A 19,948-nucleotide genomic window follows, 5' to 3' on the forward strand; every position below is an offset into this window, starting at 1 on the left:
TAATGTTGACCCTATCTTTCCCCAGCACCACCTTGGCAAATTTTCAAAGTACAGTCATCCCTCCGTATCTGCAGGGGATTGGTTCCAGGACCACTCATGGATACCAAAATCCATGGATGCTCAAGTCCTTTATATAAAATGGCATAGTACTGCCCCCTGAATCCAAGGATTCCGTGTACATGGATACAGAGGGCTGACTGCATCCAACACTACAATTACTGAGTCCCACCTGCAGTTAAGCAGACTCCAGGGCATCCTGGTGGCCGCTGACAGCTGAGTCCCTGAGAGCCTATATTATGCACGTCTCTGATGAAAAAAGTGAAAAATCTTTTTTTTTTTCTTAAAAATAATTCCTATAGGAGTTTCATGGTTTGTTCCTGTGGAAAATGTGAAGTCTGGTCCTAAGAAGGAAAACCTGCCCAAGTTTCATGGCCCTGGTGTCTCCTGGTTTGCACCAATAACCAGCACCACACCTTGGAGGGAGCCACTACAGGAACAGAACTGGCAAGGACAGCACACGGACAGCCGCAGTTCACTAGCAGGCCCAGGCAGAGATCCACTGAAGCCATTTGTGAGAGCAACCCTACAGGTACAATGACATTGAGTTAATTTTAGCCACATGTTTAAGGAGGAGGAAGGGGCAGGATACAAAAGAGTTAAACCTGTGACTTGGCTTTCTGAAGTGCAGTCAAGTGATCCTCGTTTCTAGCACCTCCACAGTTCATCTGTTCTCACACTCATTAATCAAAGGCTGCCTTACTGTTAGCCGTTATAAATCGTGCATCACCCTCAGTATCTGGGGGCAAGGCAACAGAAGGGAGGATGTTGTGTAGCTGCTTATTGGGTTTGTAGACAGATACCAGCACGTGGAGTGCAGTAGAGGCCTCATGTTTGCGTCAGCCTTATATTTGTTCCTGCATTTACATAACTCCTATTTCTGCTTAACACAGGGTTTTAAAGGCACCGGCTCTCTTCTTTATAAGTACCTGGGGAGCTAAAGAAAATGTTTTTGTTTTGGTTTTTAAATTTATTTATTTATTTATTTTATTTTTGGCCGCATTGGTTCTTCATTGCTGCGCGCAGGCTTCCTCTAGTTACGGCGAGCGGGGGCTACTCTTCCTTGTGGTGCACAGGCTTCTCATTACGGTGGCTTCTCTTGTTGCGGAGCACAGGCCCTAGGCGCGCAGGCTTCAGTAGTTGTGGCACGAGGGCTTAGTGGCTCCGCGGCCTGTAGGATCTTCCCAGACCAGGGATCGAACCTGTGTCCCCTGCATTGGCAGGTGGATTCTTAACCACTGCACCACCAAGGAAGTCCAGAAAATTTTTTTTTTAATGATGTATTTCTTTGAAGGGAAATTAAAAATAGCACAATGGGCCAAGCTTTATCCCATCAACACTGGGGAGAGCTGTAATTGCCACAGTCTTAGTTCCTGGCTTATTCCAAAGGCATTTCTTTGATCCCTCTGATTTTCCTACTGGAGCTTTCCCGCACAGGGAGTTGTTAGATAATTCTTCAACTCTAGATATTTTCTATAAGTTACAAACAGGCTTTCCAAACCTGTTAGGCAGGTACTGTTTTTTCTAGGCCCTTGGAGAAAAGCCTACATCATTAATGTGAGGTTGGGGGCTTTTTCTCCTCCTCAGGAATCACTGCAACTTCACAGACCTGACTTCATCTCCAGCTCTGGGGAACGGATAAAGCGCCTGAAGTTTATAGTCCAGGAGAGGAAGCTGCAGAACATGTTACAGAGTGAACGGGAGGCACTGTTCAACACTGTGCGAGGATGGCAGGGCCACCAGGACGCCACGCACCTGCTCCCTAAGAGAGGTATACTCTTCCTGTTCACTTTCCTATTACTTGGTAGAGAGGGCAAGGTCTGCTTCATGCAAGGCAGCACCGCTCAGTGCCAGGCTAGTTACAGGCCAGAAAGTGACCTTTTGCTTGTTGAGACTCAAATCTCCTTAGGCAGCAGAACCTGCCCAATTTAGCTCTCAGCACCTTCACAATCCAAATAAGCCCAGTTACTCTTGCCCTGTCACTACACTTTAAAAATGAGAGTGTGCAGTGAGAATGGTGTTTGGGTTTGTTTTTGTTTTGGGGGCGCCACGTGGCTTGTGGAATCTTAGTTCCCTGACCAGGGATTGAACCCGGGCCCTCAGCAGTGAAAGCACGGAATCCTAACCACTGTACCGCCAGGGAATTCCCAAGAATGGTGTTTTTAAAAACCAGCTCTGTCACCATGAGCAAGTTAGTTCCAAAAGTACAGTGTTTTGAGGGGCTTGGGGCTGATTCCAGGCTTGCCTTCCTCATAGGGTAGCAATAATAATAATAATAATAATAATAATAATAAATACTTATATAGCCCTTATGTTTTGCCCAGACATTGTTCTTGTTTAATGCTTACAGAACCTCTCTGAGGTGATACTGTTAATATCCCTGCTTCACAGATGAGAAAACTGGGCCAAAGAGAGATTAAGTACCTTGCCCAAGATTTACACACCTGTTAAACTGGGATTTGAACCCTGGTGGGCTGGCGCTAGAGTCTGTTCTCTTAACAATTATGCTAGATGTAAGATCTCAATAAAATAATATGTGAAATCTGTGAAAACTATAAAGTACTACCTAATGCTTTCATCACAGCCTTACCTGTAAACTGGTCAGTGTTTTAATGCACACTGTCTAGTCTGTGCCACAGTGTTGTGTCTTCAGAAGCCTCAGGCTGCTATCATAGTCATCACAGTCTAACCCTGGCCTTGGCCTTGGCCATTACTCACCACCCAGCACTGCCAGCTCAGGGTAGGGGCGCAAAGTCCTAGCAGCTCCCTCTCACAGTTCTTGAGCAACACACCCTTCCTTACTAAGACACTATCCCGTTACTGATCCCCTAAGTGTCGGGGACCCCTCAATGGGTCCTCTGCCTAGAGTCACAAATGTCAATTGAATGAGACCAGGTTCAACATAGCAGAGCATAGACTTTATTCATTGATCAAGGAATGGAGAAAGGAGAGCTCATGTTCTAAAGATACTTTCTCCCTGAAGGGAGCAGAGTAAGGGATTTTAAGGGTTAGGAGGCAGATAGATCATTAGGGCTTAAGGAAAGGGGTGGAGATTTTCAGGGGCAGCCGGGGGCAGCCAAGGCATGCACAATCTTCCATGGTCCTTCGCACATGGCACAGATTGTGCCTAGCAGAGTACAAATGCCCCCTTTGAGCAGAGATCATAGCATGGTAATGAAGCAGAGGTAACTTTTGGACACTTCCAGGTTTCATCCGTGCACGCTTGTTCTTATGGTCAAGTCAGAACCGGTTTGGGGGAGTTCACCACTATATATCTCTCAAAGCATGTATCTCTCAAAGTACAGCTGCAAAACTTCTCTGCCAAATGCCAGGTACTTTTGAAACAAACACAAAGATAAATCAGGGCAAGTGTCCTTCAGCCCTCAGGGGCTGGTATGGAAACAGAGAGATAAATCAAGTCACAGGTCCTTCAGTTTTTAGGGGCTGGTATGGGTGACACCACTGCTACTCAGCCATAAAAAACAATGAAATTTTGCCACTTGCAACAGCATGGATTAACCTGGAGGGTATTATGCTTAGTGAAATAAGTCAGACAGAGAAAGACAAATACTGTATTACATCACTTACATGTGGAATCTAAAAACTACAACAAACCAGTAAATATAACAAAAAGAAATAGACTCACAGATATTGAGAACAAACTAGTGGTTACCAATGGGGAGAGGGAAGGGGGGAGGGCCAAGATAGGGGTAGGGGATTCAGAGATAAAATAAATAAGCTACAAGGACATATTGTACAGCATAGGGAGTATAGCCAATATTTTATAATAACTATAAATGGAGTATAACCTTTAAAAATTGTGAATCACTATGTTGTACACCTGAAAGTTATGTAATATTGTAAATCAACTATACCTCAATTAAAAAAAAAAAAAAGACACAATCCATTAAAAAAACCTGTTCTTCTTTTGCTTAGGCTTCCTGGCTGCCCAAAAGAAAAGGCCTGTTGGAAAGAAGGAAATGATTCAGCGGTCTAAATGGTAAGGCCAAAAGAATAAGTAACTATAAAAATATAAATCAGGCCACCAAATGGTCAGGAGCTATAGCTTGGCCCCAGAATAAAGGCATTATGCTCTAGTTAAAGCATTATGAGAGGTAAAAAAAAACCAAAAACAATACATTATGAGAAAATTAGTTATAAAAATAGTTTCTCACTTATGGCACTAAAAATGAAATGAAAAATAGCAGATCATGGTATGGATGCCTCATATATAAAAAATACAAAGAATCGCCACTAATTTGCTTGCCTTAATCAGGCTTGTGTTTGTTAGAAACAAATATAAATAAAAAATATTTTTTTTTTTTTTTTTTTTAATGTCTGAAACATTTATATTAACATATTTCCATACAAATAACCCAATGAAAGTTTAGTATTAGTTGTTTTGTTTGTTTTTTTATACTGCAGGTTCTTATTAGGCATCAGTTTTATACACATCAGTGTATACATGTCAATCCCAATTGCCCAATTCAGCACACCACCATCCCCACCTCACCGCAGTTTTCCCCCCTTGGTGTCCATATGACCATTCTCTACATTTGTGTCTCAACTTCTGCCCTGCAAACTGGCTCATCTGTACCATTTTTCTAGGTTCCGCATACATGCATTAATATACGATATTTGTTTTTCTCTTTCTGACTTACTTCACTCTGTATGACAGTCTCTAGATCCATCCATGTCTCAACAAATGACTCAATTTCGTTCCTTTTTATGGCTGAGTAATATTCCATTGTATATATGTACCACAACTTCTTTATCCATTCGTCTGTTGATGGGCATTTAGGTTGCTTCCATGACCTGGCTATTGTAAATAGTGCTGCAATGAACATTCGGGTGCATGTGTCTTTTTGAATTACGGTTTTCTCTGGGTATATGCCCAGTAGTGGGATTGCTGGGTCATATGGTAATTCTATTTTTAGTTTTTTAAGGAACCTCCATATTGTTCTCCATAGTGGCTGTATCAATTTACATTCCCACCAACAGTGCAAGAGGGTTCCCTTTTCTCCACACCCTCTCCAGCATTTGTTGTTTGTAGATTTTCTGATGATGCCCATTCTAACAGGAGTGAGGTGATACCTCACTGTAGTTTTGATTTGCATTTCTCTAATAATTAGTGATGTTGAGCATCTTTTCATGTGCTTCTTGGCCATCTGTATGTCTTCTTTGGAGAAATGTCTATTTAGGTCTTCTGCCCATTTTTGGATTGGGGTGTTTGTTTCTTTGATATTGAGCTGAATGAGCTGTTTATATATTTTGGAGATTAATCCTTTGTCCGTTGATTCATTTGCAAATATTTTCTCCCATTCTGAGGGTTGTCTTTTCGTCTTGTTTATGGTTTCCTTTGCTGTGCAAAAGCTTTGAAGTTTCATTAGGTCCCATTTGTTTATTTTTGTTTTTATTTCCATTACTCTAGGAGGTGGATCAAAAAAGATCTTGCTGTGATTTATGTCAAAGAGTGTTCTTCCTATGTTTTCCTCTAAGAGTTTTATAGTGTCCAGTCTTATATTTAGGTCTCTAATCCATTTTGAGTTTATTTTTGTGTATGGTGTTAGGGAGTATTCTAATTTCATTCTTTTACATGTAGCTGTCCAGTTTTCCCAGCACCACTTATTGAAGAGACTGTCTTTTCTCCATTGTATATCTTTGCCTCCTTTGTCATAGATTAGTTGACCATAGGTGCGTGGGTTAATCTCTGGGCTTTCTATCTTGTTCCATTGATCTATGTTTCTGTTTTTGTGCCAGTACCATACTGTCTTGATTACTGTAGCTTTGTAGTATAGTCTGAAGTCAGGGAGTCTGATTCCTCCAGCTCCATTTTTTTCCCTCAAGACTGCTTTGGCTATTCGGGGTCTTTTGTGTCTCCATACAAATTTTAAGATGATTTTTTCTAGCTCCGTAAAAAATGCCATTGGTAATTTGATAGGGATTGCATTGAATCTGTAGATTGCTTTGGGTAGTATACTCATTTTCACAATGTTGATTCTTCCAATCCAAGAACATGGTATATCTCTCCATCTGTTGGTATCATCTTTAATTTCTTTCATCAGTGTCTTATAGTTTTCTGCATACAGGTCTTTCGTCTCCCTAGGTAGGTTTATTCCTAGGTATTTTATTCTTTTTGTTGCAATGGTAAATGGGAGTGTTTCCATAATTTCTCTTTCAGATTTTTCATCATTAGTGTATAGGAATGCAAGAGATTTCTGTGCATTAATTTTGTATCCTGCAACTTTACCATATTCATTAATTAGCTCTAGCAGTTTTCTGGTGGCAGTTTTAGGATTCTCTATGTATAGTATCATGTCATCCGCAAACAGTGACAGTTTTACTTCTTCTTTTCCAATTTGTATTCCTTTTATTTCTTTTTCTTCTCTGATTGCCGTGGCTAGGACTTCCAGAACTATGTTGAATAATAGTGGTGAGAGTGGACATCCTTGTCTCGTTCCTGATCTTAGAGGAAATGCTTTCAGTTTTTCACCATTGAGAATGATGTTTGCTGTGGGTTTGTCATATATGGCCTTTATTATGTTGAGGTAGGTTCCCTCTATGCCCACTTTCTGGAGAGTTTTTATCAGAAATGGGTGTTGAATTTTGTCAAAAGCTTTTTCTGCATCTATTGAGATGATCATATGGTTTTTATTCTTCAATTTGTTAATATGGTGTATCACATTGATTGATTTGCGTATATTGAAGAATCCTTGCATCCCTGGGATAAATCCCACTTGATCGTGGTGTATGATCCTTTTAATGTGTTGCTGGATTCTGTTTGCTAGTATTTTGTTGAGGATTTTTGCATCTATATTCATCAGTGATATTGGTCTGTAATTTTCTTTTTTGTAGTGTCTTTGTCTGGTTTTGGTATCAGGGTGATGGTGGCCTCATAGAATGAGTTTGGGAGTGTTCCTTCCTCTGCAATTTTTTGGAAGAGTTTGAGAAGGATGGGTGTTAGCTCTTCTCTAAATGCTTGATAGAATTCACCTGTGAAGCCATCTGGTCCTGGACTTTTGTTTGTTGGAAGATTTTTAATCACAGTTTCAATTTCATTACTTGTGATTGGTCTGTTCATATTTTCTGTTTCTTCCTGATTCAGTCTGGGAAGGTTATACCTTTCTAAGAATTTGTCCATTTCTTCCAGGTTGTCCATTTTATTGGCATAAAGTTGCTTGTAGTAGTCTCTTAGGATGCTGTGTATTTCTGTGGTGTCTGTTGTAACTTCTCCTTTTTCATTTCTGATTTTATTGATTTGAGTCCTCTCCCTCTTTTTCTTGATGAGTCTGGCTAATGGCTTATCAATTTTGTTTATCTTCTCAAAGAACCAACTTTTAGTTTTATTGATCTTTGCTATTGTTTTCTTTGTTTCTATTTCATTTATTTCTGCTCTGATCTTTATGATTTCTTTCCTTCTGCTAACTTTGGGTTTTGTTTGTTCTTCTTTCTCTAGTTTCTTTAGGTGTAAGGTTAGATTGTTTACTTGAGATTTTTCTTGTTTCTTTAGGTAGGCTTGTATAGCTATAAACTTCCCTCTTAGAACCGCTTTTGCTGCATCCCATAGGTTTTGGGTCGTCGTGTTTTCATTGTCATTTGTCTCTAGGTATTTTTTGATTTCCTCTTTGATTTCTTCAGTGATCTCTTGGTTATTTAGTAACGTATTGTTTAGCCTCCATGTGTTTGTCCTTTTTACGTTTTTTTCCCTGTAATTCATTTCTAATCTCATAGCGTTGTGGTCAGAAAAGATGCTTGATATGATTTCAATTTTCTTAAATTTACTGAGGCTTGATTTGTGACCCAAGATGTGATCTATCCTGGAGAATGTTCCGTGCGCACTTGAGAAGAACGTGTAATCTGCTGTTTTTGGATGGAATGTCCTATATATATCAATTAAATCTATCTGGTCTATTGTGTCATTTAAAGCTTCTGTTTCCTTATTTATTTTCATTTTGGATGATCTGTCCATTGGTGTAAGTGAGGTGTTAAAGTCCCCCACTATGATTGTGTTACTGTCGATTTCCTCTTTTATAGCTGTTAGCAGTTGCCTTATGTATTGAGGTGCTCCTATGTTGGGTGCATATATATTTATAATTGTTATATCTTCTTCTTGGATTGATCCCTGGATCATTATGTAGTGTCCTTCCTTGTCTCTTGTAACATTCTTTATTTTAAAGTCTATTTTATCTGATATGAGTATAGCTACTCCAGCTTTCTTTTGATTTCCATTTGCATGGAATATCTTTTTCCATCCCCTCACTTTCAGTCTGTATGTGTCCCTAGGTCTAAAGTGGGTCTCTTGTAGACAGCATATATATGGGTCTTGTTTTTGTATCCATTCAGCCAGTCTATGTCTTTTGGTTGGGGCATTTAATCCATTCACGTTTAAGGTAATTATCGATATGTATGTTCCTATGACCATTTTCTTAATTGTTTTGGGTTTGTTTTTGTAGGTCCTTTTCTTCTCTTGTGTTTCCCACTTAGAGAAGTTCCTTTAGCATTTGTTGTAGAGCTGGTTTGGTGGTGCTGAATTCTCTTAGCTTTTGCTTGTCTGCAAAGCTTTTGATTTCTCCATCAAATCTAAATGAGATCCTTGCCGGGTAGAGTAATCTTGGTTGTAGGTTCTTCCCTTTCATCACTTTAAGTATATCGTGCCACTCCCTTCTGGCTTGCAGAGTTTCTGCTGAGAAATCAGCTGTTAACCTTATGGGAGTTCCCTTGTATGTTATTTGTCGTTTTTCCCTTGCTGCTTTCAATAATTTTTCTTTGTCTTTAATTTTTGCCACTTTGATTACTATGTGTCTCGGCGTGTTTCTCCTTGGGTTTATTCTGTATGGGACTCTCTGCGCTTCCTGGACTTGGGTGGCTATTTCCTTTCCTATGTTAGGGAAGTTTTCGACTATAATCTCTTCAAATATTTTCTCTGGTCCTTTCTCTCTCTCTTCTCCTTCTGGGACCCCTATAATGCGAATGTTGTTGCGTTTAATGTTGTCCCAGAGGTCTCTTAGGCTGTCTTCATTTCTTTTCATTCTTTTTTCTTTAGTCTGTTCTGCAGCAGTGAATTCCACCATTCTGTCTTCCAGGTCACTTATCCGTTCTTCTGCCTCAGTTATTCTGCTATTGATTCCTTCTAGTGTAGTTTTCATTTCAGTTATTGTATTGGTGATCTCTGTTTGTTTGTTCTTTAATTCTTCTAGGTCTTTGTTAATCATTTCTTGCATCTTCTCAATCTTTGCCTCCATTCTTATTCCGAGGTCCTGGATCATCTTCACTATCATTATTCTGAATTCTTTTTCTGGAAGGTTGCCTATCTCCACTTCATTTAGTTGTTTTTCTGGGGTTTTTTCTTGTTCCTTCATCTGGTGCATAGCCCTCTGCCTTTTAATCTTCTCTATCTTTCTGTAACTGTGGTTTTTGGTCCACAGGCTGCAGGATCGTAGTTTTTCTTGCTTCTGTTGTCTGCCCTCTGGTGGTTGAGGCTATCTAAGAGGCTTGATGGGAGGCTCTGGTGGTGGGTAGAGCTGACTGTTGCTGTGGCGGTCAGAGCTCAGTAAAACCTTAATCCACTTGACTGTTGATGGGTGGGGCTGGGTTCCCTCCCTGTTGGTTGTTTTGCCTGAGGCAACCCAACACTGGAGCCTACCGGTGCTCTTTGGTGGGGTTAATGGCAGACTCTGGGAGGGCTCACGCCAAGGAGAACTTCCCAGAACCTCTGCTGCCAGTGTCCTTATCCCCACGGTGAAACAGAGCCACTACTCGCCTCTGCAGGAGACCCCCCAACACCAGCAGGTAGGTCTGGTTCAGTCTCCCCCAGGGTCACTGCTCCTTCCCCTGGGTCCCGATGCACACATTACTTTGTGTGTGCCCTCCAAGAGTGGGGTCTCTGTTTCCCCCAGTCCTGTCAAAGTCCTGCAATCAATTCCCACTAGGCTTCAAAGTCTGATTCTCTAGGAATTCCTCCTCCCGTTGCCGGACCCCCAGGTTGGGAAGCCTGACGTGGGGCTCAGAACCTTCACTCCAGTGGGTGGAATTCTGTGGTATAAGTGTTCGCCAGTCTGTGAGTCACCCACCCAGCAGTTATGGGATTTGATTTTACTCTGATTGCGCCCCTCCTACCGTCTCACTGTGGCTTCTCCTCTGTCCTTGGACGTGGGGTATCCTCCTTGGTGAAGTCCAGGGTCTTCCTGTCAATGATTGTCCAGCAGCCAGTGGTGATTCTGGTGCTCTCGCAAGAGGGAGTGAGAGCACGTCCTTCTACTCCCAAAAATATTTTTAAATAAAAGTAAATATCTGAGACCTTACATCTAGGCAATCCTTTTACTAGGAATTGTATCCAGTACAATGAGAGATAGGGGAATGGTTTCCAAGACACAGTAAATTAGGCTTAAAAAATCAAGTTTCAGAAGCATGTGTACACTGCCACCATTTATAGTCTTTAACAAAAAAGTATTTGTGCTTACATAGATGCATATACTTGTACATGCATAGACTATCTCTGGAAGGATACACAAAAAATTGGTAATAGTTGTTGCCTTTGGGACAAGGAACTGAGTGACTGGGGTACAGAGGTTGGAAAAAGACTAATTTTTTACCTTTTTAAATTTCGTGCCTTTGCATTCATTAGCAATTAATTAATTAGAGATATGCATATATTGCTCATGAGACTGCCATAGAATAACTAAGTTAATGGTTGGTTACCTCTTAGGGGTTCACTGGAGACTTCCTTTAATAAGAACAGTTTTATAGTTGGCATAGTGCTTGAAAACAATTTATCTTAGGTAATTAAAGCATTCCTCTTGAAATCTTTTTACTCTCCATTTAGTAAACCATTTCCTTATAGGTATTTCAAAGGGATGCTTTAATCAAGTGGTTCTCCAAGTGTGGTCCATGGGCCTCTGGAAGCTGCTGAGACCCTTTCAGGGGATTTGCCAGGTCAAAACAAATTTCAAAATAATACTAGGATATTATGTGTCTTTTTATCTATATTGACATTTGTACAGATGATGCAAAAGTAATGAAGGGAGGACTGAAACTGCTGATGCCTTAGCACTATTTGAGACAGTGGACCAAACTGTGCTAGTCTAGTTGGCATTTTATTCTTCACAGCCACATGGCAGCAGTGTAATGGAAGTACACATAAAGCACTTCTGCTGCATATCAAGATACGATGATTGGTTCAAGGAAAAGCCTTGGTTTGTGTAGTGAGCTGAACTAGCTACCTTTTTCATGGAACATAGCTTTTACTTGAAAGAATGACTGATAAACTAATTATTCCAAATTGGGTATATGACAGATATTTTCTTGAAAATGAGGAAGTGAATCTGTCACTTCTCCAGGAAAACAGCTGACAGTATTTATTGCCAAAGAGAAAATTTGAGCTTTCAAGCAAAGAATAGAATTCTAGAAAACTTGTGTCTACCACTCTGAGATTGACTATCTCCCAGTACTTAGACTTTTCTGATGAGATCAGCAGTGACATAAATAATTGTAATATTTTTCATATTATATAAGTAAATATGTCAACATTTAAACTACCACTTGTCAAGATTTGGTATAGTATCAAGAAAATCAGGGAATTCCCTGGTGGTCCAGTGGTTAAGACTTGGCGCTTTCACTGCTGAGGGCGCAGTTTCAGTCCCTGGTCGGGAAACTAAGATCCTGCATCCCGAAAGCTGAGCAGCCAAAAAAAAAAAGAAAATCAGCAATTATCTGAAAAGAATATTAAAATACTCTTTTCTTTTCCAATTACATATGTGTGTAAACTGGATTTTTGTTAATGTACCCTTTAACCAGAACAACATATAACAGCAAACTTAATACAGAAGCAAATATAAGAATTCAGCTGTCTTCTATGAAACCAGACATTAAAGAGATTTGCAAAATATGTATAACATGCCACTCTTCTTATTTTTGTTTTGGAAAGTATATTTATTTTATATGTTAGCATGTAACAGGCTTATTTTTTTTAATAAATTAAGAAACAAGTTTTTTTTATTGAAGTATAGTTGACTTACAATATTATATTAGTTTCAGGCATAAAACATAGTGATTCAATATTTTTATAGGTTATACTCCATTTAAAATTATTACAAACTAATGGCTATATTTCCCTGTGCTATACAATATATATCCTTGTTGCTTATTTATTTTATACATAGTTTGTATCTCCTAATCCTATACCCCTATTTTGCCCCTCCCTCCTTCCTTCTCCCCACTAGTAACCAGTGGTTTGTTCTCTGTATCTGTGAGTCTGTTTCTGGTTTGTTATATGCATTCATTTGTTTTATTTTCTGGACTCCACACATCAGTGATGTAATACAGTATTTGTCTTTCTCTGTCTGACTTGTTTCACTAAGCATAATACCTTCTAGGTCCATCCATGTTGTTGCAAATGGCAGAATTTCATTCTTTTTATGGCTGAGTAGTATTCCATTGTATATACATACCACACCTTCTTTATCCATTCATCTGTTGATGGACACTTAGGTTGTGAAATAAGTATTTTTTAAATTCTTTTTAAATGTTTTAATTTCTAATACAGTAAGTATCAATAGATAAAATCCACATGCACCAAAATTGCCCTCAATTTTTAGGAGTATAAAGGTGTCGAAAGTCCAAAAACGTTGAGAATTATTGCTTCATTCTGAATGTCACAAAATTTAATTAATGGCAGTTACATAGTGTTCATTGTGTGGCAGCTAATAGCACTCTAACCTCAGCAAGAGGAGTCCTTGCTATATGGGACTATGAAGCTCGCCTGCAAGAGGTAGGGCATCTTCTGAAAGGTATCTGTGCTTTAAAATATAAGTATAGTTGTAGGGGTGGATTAAATACCCATCTTCTAGGAAGAGACAGGTTTTAAATTGATACATTTTCATTAGAGTACTTCTGTTCCATTTTATTTCTGATATGGCCCCCTTTCAAAGAAGCCATCTACTTCCATGTGAGAATCATAGAGTTGAATGGGATCTTAAAGATCATCTAGTCTACCTTTAACTTTTAGGAAACTGTAACCCAGAGAGAGGTTGCCAGCAAGTCAGGGCCAGAGCTGGGGTTAGAGTCCGGCAGCAGGCTCCCCACCCAGCACTCCTTCAACTGTATCATGTGGAGGACTTGGAGCTCTGGATCTCTGTGTTACTCATCATCTTTTCCCATCACCTACCTCTACCAAAGATGTTTAAACGTTTCTGGTAAGAGAAAAGATTTGGAGAAGAGAGAACCTGACTCTCTTAACTTGAAGCGTTTCTTCCAATGTGTCCTTTAATAGAAGTGTTTTCACTAACTTATTAATGCATATATTTGGGTATGTGCCAGGCACTGGACTAGGTACTACAAATGAAAGATAGTTGACTCCAGACCATGAACAGACAGACAGTTCCAATAGTATGTAGTAATTGCTTTCAAGGATCCATTTACAAAATGCAATTTCTGGCTACTCTGATTAGCCTGACTCCCAGCTTTCCAGCCCTAGAATACAACATTTCCTGGCCCAAGCAGATTTTCTCTTCACATCACATGTTCTCCTTGGGATAACTCGTCTTTTTTCCAATGGCCTTTGTTATCCCTTCTCTAACTGTGACTTTTTTTCCAGCTTTACTGTGATATAATTGACATTTAACATTGTATAAGTTTAAGCTATGTAATGTGATGATTTGACATACATTTGTATTGCAAAATGTTTACCACAATAAAGTTAGTTAGCACATCCTTCACCTCACATAATTACCATTTTATTTTTCTTGTTGTTGTTATAGTGAGAACATTAAAGCTCTACTGTCATAGCAACTTTCAAGTATACAATGCAGTGTTGTTAACTACAGTCACTGTGCTGCGTATTCGCTCCCCAGAGCTTATTCATCCTAAAACTGCAAGTTTATACTCTTTGACCAGCATCTCTCCACTCCCCCATCCCTCAGCTCCTGGCAACCACCATTCTGTTCTCTGTTTCTATGAGTTTGATGTTTTTAGATTCCATGTATAAGTGAGATCATACAGTTTTGTCTTTCTCTGTCTGACTTATTTCATTTAGCACATTGCCTTCACGGTCCATACATGTTGTTGCAAATGGCAGGATTTTCTTCTTTTTTTATGGTGATTCCATTATATGTATATATATCACATTTTCCATTGTATGTATTCCATTATATGTAGATATATATATCACATTTTCTTTATCCATTCATCCGTCGATGGACACGTATGTTGTTTCCATGTCTTCACTATTGTAAATAGTGCTGCAATGAACGTGGGGGTGCAGATATCTTTTTGAGATCATGATTTCATCTCCTTCAGTGGGATTGCTGGATCATACAGCAGTTCTATTTTTAATGTTTTGAGGAACCTCCACACTGTTTTCCATAATGGCTGCACCAGTTTACATTCCCCCCAACAGAGCACATTCTCCGCCTCCTCACCAGCATTTGTTATCTCTTATTTTTTTGATAATAGCCATTCTAACAGATTTGATGTGCTATCTCAGTGTGGTTTTCATCAACAGTGACTTTTTAAAATATATGTTTGTTCTTCTTTGGTCTCTTTCCTGACCTCCACTTTTGTGTTTTCAGTTAGTGATTATCCTCACTGTGTCCAAAGTGGAACTACCCATTTTCCTCTCCCACACTTACCTGGGCCACCCACTCACCCGCTAGAAAAGCTGGGGAGCTATTGCCTCCAGCTCCGTGACCCCGCACTGCACATGCAGCCGGCTAGTGCGTCCCGGAGACTCGCCTTCACGATTGCTCTGCAGCCCATTCTCCTCGCTGCCTTGCTGCGGGCTTGGCCTCTGCTCTTGGAGGACTGCTCTTCTCCCACTTCTGCTCTTTATCTTCTCTAATCTCTTTCCCACAGAGCCTCTACATCATTAGCAATGATTTTTTTTTCAGATTATAGAAAACTTCGGAAAATATAGAAAAAATTAGAAAGAAGAAAACAAATGTCACTCATAATTCTTCCATCTAAACATAACTAACCCTAGTCCTGTTTCTATGGGGATTTTGCAGAGACCTGTGTTAACACACTTCTTTCTCCCCAGATTGTTTATCATACTATATATATATACAGGTTTGTAGCCTGCTTTATTTTGCTTAACATTGTATTGTGAACATTTTCCCATAGCATAAAAACTATTATTTGAAACATTTTATGCTTTGTAATAATTTTATTATAGCCCATAATTTGTTTAACTGTTCTTTTTTTGTTGGAGATTTACATTATTTCCAGTTAGAGTGTATTTATCAAATGCATGTTTGATCATGTTCCTCCCTACTTAAAATCAGTGGCATCCAGTCCCCGATAGGACAGAGCCCAAGGTTGTCACATGGCTACGAGACCTTCACCCCATCTGCTTCCCTCCTGTTCCCCTACACTCTCTCCGTGAAGCCTTGACTCCATTCTTACCAACACTCCCTTCTCCCCACCTCCCCTTTCTGCTCCTAACTATTCTTCAAGACCTACCTCAAGCTTAGTCTCCTCTCTGGTCTTCCTTGACCTCCTTCAATCAGAATAAGTTTTGTTTCTTTTCCTATAACTCTATGTAGCATTTTGTAGATATGATGATTATTTTCTTTTGCATTATTTTTCATGCTTAAAAATATGGTAGTAATACAAAGTCATTATCTTATATTGAAACCATACATTTTTCCATATAGAGTGAAAAGAAGTTCATCTCCACCCCTTATTCCACTTCTTTCCCATAAGTAACCACTATTAGCAGGATTTTGTTATGTTTTTATCTGTATCCCTTTTCAGATCATGAGCACTCCAGGCCAGGGTTCTGTGTGTCCAAGTGTCTAACAGGAAGCTGGGCACACAACAGGCCCACAGCCTGTCTGAGGGACTGAGTGCCTGGAGAGCAGTAGAGCTTACGGAGATGTGGGGAGGAGTGATCGTGTGCCTCTGTGGTCAGGTGACCTCACTGCTTTCTGTCTTTCCATCGGTGCCATTTCTAAGGGTTTATGAACAGCTTCCAGAAGTACAGAAAAAGAGAGAAGAGGAAAAGAGGAGATCGGAATATAAGTCATACCGGCTGCGAGCCCAGCTATATAAAAAGGTCAGTCAGTCCTAGAGCAGGATTGATGAGATTTATCAGGGGAAAGAGAAATTGAGAAAAACACATCTGACCTGTTTGAATTAACCACATTTGGAGAGTGAACTTAAGCTCATAATGCATTGTACCACTACTAAAATTTACAAGATAAAAGCACCTGTAACTAGACTTCAAATCTGAAAATCTAGAAAGGCAAATCTAAAAAAGGCATCTTCCAGGGACTTCTGTGGTGGTCCAGTGGTTAAGACTCAATGCTTCCACTGCAGGGGGCACAGGTTTGATCCCTGGCCAGAGAACTAAGATCCCACATGCCGCACGGCACGGCCAAAAAACAAATTGTTTTAATGTTTTAAAATTGTTTAATAAATAAATAAATAAGGCACCTTCCAGGCATACATTTGGAATGAAACCAAATTTCATACTTGGGTGTCAGTTTAGATGCCATGCTGGAAATGCCCACATCTTTCAGAACTGATGAGTTTTCATCCAGAGTCCCAAATGATGGTTTTATGCCCCTTATGGGTGAATCATATACCACTAGAACTTTTTAAATAAATTGGAAAATGTCCAAGTGTAGCATACAAGTTGGCAGTTTGGGTACTCAGAGCCTTGAAGCCACTACCATTTCCTGCCCACAGCCCCAGTAGAATCAGTGGTACTGCAAGTCCCAGAACCTCACAGGCCAGGGGACTTGCTACCAATTAATTCCTTGAGAAAGCAGATGGGCTACGATGCCTGAAGGTCCAGATCCTCCAGTGTTCTCATTTCTTTCCCAACCCCCTCACTTCACCCCCAGAGGACTCTGAAAGTCAGAAACCAAGAGACGAGTTCATACCAGACCGATGTGGGATTGGAGAGCTGCTTCTGGAGCGCATACCGCAGCTCAGGCTGGGCTCCCTCAAGTGGGGACGCCCCAGGCACTACATGACCTGTCTGGTGTGTCAGCATCACAAGGCCAGGCCTCTTATTGTGCTTGTGTGTTTGTGAACTGATGGATGGATTAGTCTATTAGGATTATATTAATATTATATTTCTGTATAGACTATAATAGACTACAGATCATCTTCCCTAAACACTTCAGGAAGTATTTTTTGTATAATTACCATAGCTTCTGTAGCTGGGAAAGATAAAGAAGATTTGGGGAGAACAACACTGGTCTCTTCAGCAGCATGTCTGGGGTGAGGAGTGGCTGTCTGCCTCTAGGGGCAAGAGTATCTAACTTCTTTCCTGCCCTTCTTTTCTTCCACAGAAAGTGACCAATCAACTCTTGGGGAGAAAAGTTCCTTGGAACTGACTGACATAAGAGTATTTTCCTCAGAGCCTTGGAATTATTTTTTATCAGCCTGGAGGAGCACAATCCTTACTTTTATGAGTCTGGTTTAATAAAACTTATCTTGTTGTCCATGTGTAATTTAGAAGTAGTAACCTTCTAAAGAGTCTTGGGTAGAATGATGACTAGATTAGGTTAGAGCAATACTTTCTCCACAGTGGCCTTGCCCACAGGGATGTTTGTTACAATGGTATTATCTTAATTCTAGGCAAGAGTAAGTCCCTTTTTGTATGTGTTTTTATACAAAATGACTTCTGATTGACTCATAGTAAAGCAAGCAGCAGAGGGTTATTTATTTCCCATCTGTAGAGGTGCAGGGAGCTATGCAGTGTCTCCCTGAGGTGTGTGGGGAACTTCAATCTAAAAGCACCAATCAAGGAAAAGAAATGCAGCATAACACGGTGAGAGCCCTTTTGTTGACTTGGTGTCAGACAGTGTCTGGTTAGGGTAGCCATCAGGTGGGCCCAGAGACTCTCAGCAGACACAGGTGCCTTGGGTCCAGAGCTACCTCCTAGCCTCATTCCAGCTTCCTTTGGAGCCATTAGCCTTTAGTAGACACAACTCAAGAGGCAACAGAAGCTTGATTTAAATCATGACCTGGCCCTGGCCAGTGGGATGTGGGTTGTGCCACTTCTAGGTCTAGTCCATGTCAAATCCCACACTCTGTCCCTGGCTGCCTTCTTCCCCTTCAGCAGAGACCTTGGGGGCCATAGCAGATTGATGGCATCATTGGCCCTGATCCTCCTTACGTGGATTCTTCTCACACTCCTTCTCCACGCCCTTTCCACATGACTTTGCATTTCCTCTCACTGAAGAGGCAGAGCATGACACCTGGAGATCTAAGGGGCAGCCCAGCCGAGCTCAGCCCAAGCTGCCGACCCACAGACTCATGAGCTAAAAAAATGTTTATCATTATTTTGTGGTGGTTTTTTATGCAACATTCTCGTGGCACTAGATAAATGAAACAGTAGCAACCCCAAAAACTGAATGGAGCAGAGCCCCCCCACCACCCAGGCCATTGGGTTCCAATGTGAACAAGCAGTAAGCTTTTACTGTGCCGTCACAGTGAGACTTCAGGGTTTGCTTGTTACTGCAGCAGAGCCGATCCCTCCTAACTAATCCACAACGAAACGGATCATAGGCCCCCTCCTTGCTCCAGTGCCTGAGAGACCTGAGCAGAGGGGAGACGGTAGGTAAATTGAATTGCAGGGACAGCAACTAGCCTATAGCTTGTGGAGAAGAAAAACTAGCCCATCTTCCAGAAGCCGAGGCGCTTTTAAAGGGCCAGGGCAGAGTACTGCAGTGTGCTGGTGCTGAGGACCACTTCGCTGTAGCCCTGGTCCCACGCAGACTCGGACAGTCCTGACCAGGGCTTTTACTTATCCCCTGACCACGGTGCTCCAGGGCCACACGTAGGTGAAGCAGCTGCAACTGCTCATTCCACAGGGCGGGCTTCTTAACGGGCAGCGCTCCCACCATGCCCACCACCTGCCCCTCAGACTCAACCACCCAGAAGCAGAAGCCACTCTCACTGAAGTAGGATTTGGTGATGTCAGACATGTCTGTGTGCAAAGACATGATCTCAAACTGGATCCAGGGGTATTTGGCAAGAAACCTCAGGGCAGCAAGGAGGGGGGGGCTGGCCACGAAGGCCAGGACCCAGGAGCCAGAGACCAGGAATAGGGCAAGGGGCCCCCGCAAGCAAGAGCACAAGGGTTCGGGGCAGCTTTAGGATGAGGTGGAAGGTGGTGGGAAGGTGCTCGGTCATCACCTTGGAGAACAAGCCCACGACCCATTTGCAATAATTTTCCTGGTATTTGTGGATTTGATAAGGAGCCATGGAAGACTTCTGTGTCTGGATCTCAAAGTTCAAGAGAGAGGTAGGAGTCCCTGTGTGACTTCCTGGCAGCCCTGGGGGAGAGAGAAGAGGCCATGTGAGTGGCTTATCCTCCCACCCACCAGAACCGGGGATGACCCTGCTCAAGGATGTGTCTTTCTGCTTCTACCCAAGAGGAAATAGGCCACAACCACTGGGAGAAGGTGTAGAGTCAGAAAGGTCTGCATTTGATCCTGTCTCCATGCATGACCTTGGGCATGTTACATAATCTTCTCTAAGAGCCTGCCTTCTGAAGTTGTGTAGAGGATTTAATAAAATAACACATACAAATCTCTGGTTATAAGTCCCCTCCCCTCCCCCTCTTTCCCCTTTCCCTGGCTCTCTCAGCTTCTCCATACGTTGGGGTGGCACCATGCAGCAGCCAAGTGTGTGTCCCTCTCCCAGGGACCATACACTGCAGTAGTCCTGTGTTTCCAAGTACAGGTTTCAACAAAGGCTTCTTCCCACTTGCTTGCAAATTTTCAGGCTGTTGAGGTGGCATAAGAGCCAAACAAACACCAAAAATAGACCAGCCTTGAGAGCCAGAGGAGGGTCCAGAGCTCCAGGCCACACCTAAGAACACTGTCCTTCCACCCATGGCCTCTCACCCGCTATCACAAGAGCCTTGAGTGTCCAGGGC

The 19,948-nt window shown here is 41.4% G+C and overlaps 2 protein-coding genes across 2 annotated transcripts in view; one reads left to right on the forward strand and one right to left on the reverse strand.

Annotated features, from left to right (window-relative positions):
* The window catches only part of LOC118905691 (Alstrom syndrome protein 1-like), a 104,822-nt gene extending 87,477 nt beyond the window's left edge, over positions 1-17,345 (forward strand). The window contains exons 4-8 of the mRNA XM_036872409.1: positions 360-589; positions 1,645-1,828; positions 3,994-4,057; positions 16,006-16,105; positions 16,899-17,345. Of these exons, the coding sequence (XP_036728304.1) occupies positions 360-589; positions 1,645-1,828; positions 3,994-4,057; positions 16,006-16,105; positions 16,899-17,030 (710 nt within the window). The 3' untranslated portion in view covers positions 17,031-17,345. The remainder of the gene's footprint in view (positions 1-359; positions 590-1,644; positions 1,829-3,993; positions 4,058-16,005; positions 16,106-16,898) is intronic.
* A 65-nt stretch (positions 17,346-17,410) lies between these two features.
* NAT8 (N-acetyltransferase 8 (putative)) lies at positions 17,411-19,537 on the reverse strand. Its single transcript, XM_036872410.1, is given in 4 exon segments — positions 17,411-18,787; positions 18,789-18,808; positions 18,810-19,121; positions 19,123-19,537. Coding segments are annotated over 4 exon segments (702 nt in total). The 5' UTR covers positions 19,273-19,537; the 3' UTR covers positions 17,411-18,567.
* Between the last annotated feature and the right edge of the window lie 411 nt (positions 19,538-19,948).

This window comes from Balaenoptera musculus, chromosome 13 (genome assembly GCF_009873245.2).
Source record: "Balaenoptera musculus isolate JJ_BM4_2016_0621 chromosome 13, mBalMus1.pri.v3, whole genome shotgun sequence".
NCBI classification, from domain to species: domain Eukaryota; kingdom Metazoa; phylum Chordata; class Mammalia; order Artiodactyla; family Balaenopteridae; genus Balaenoptera; species Balaenoptera musculus.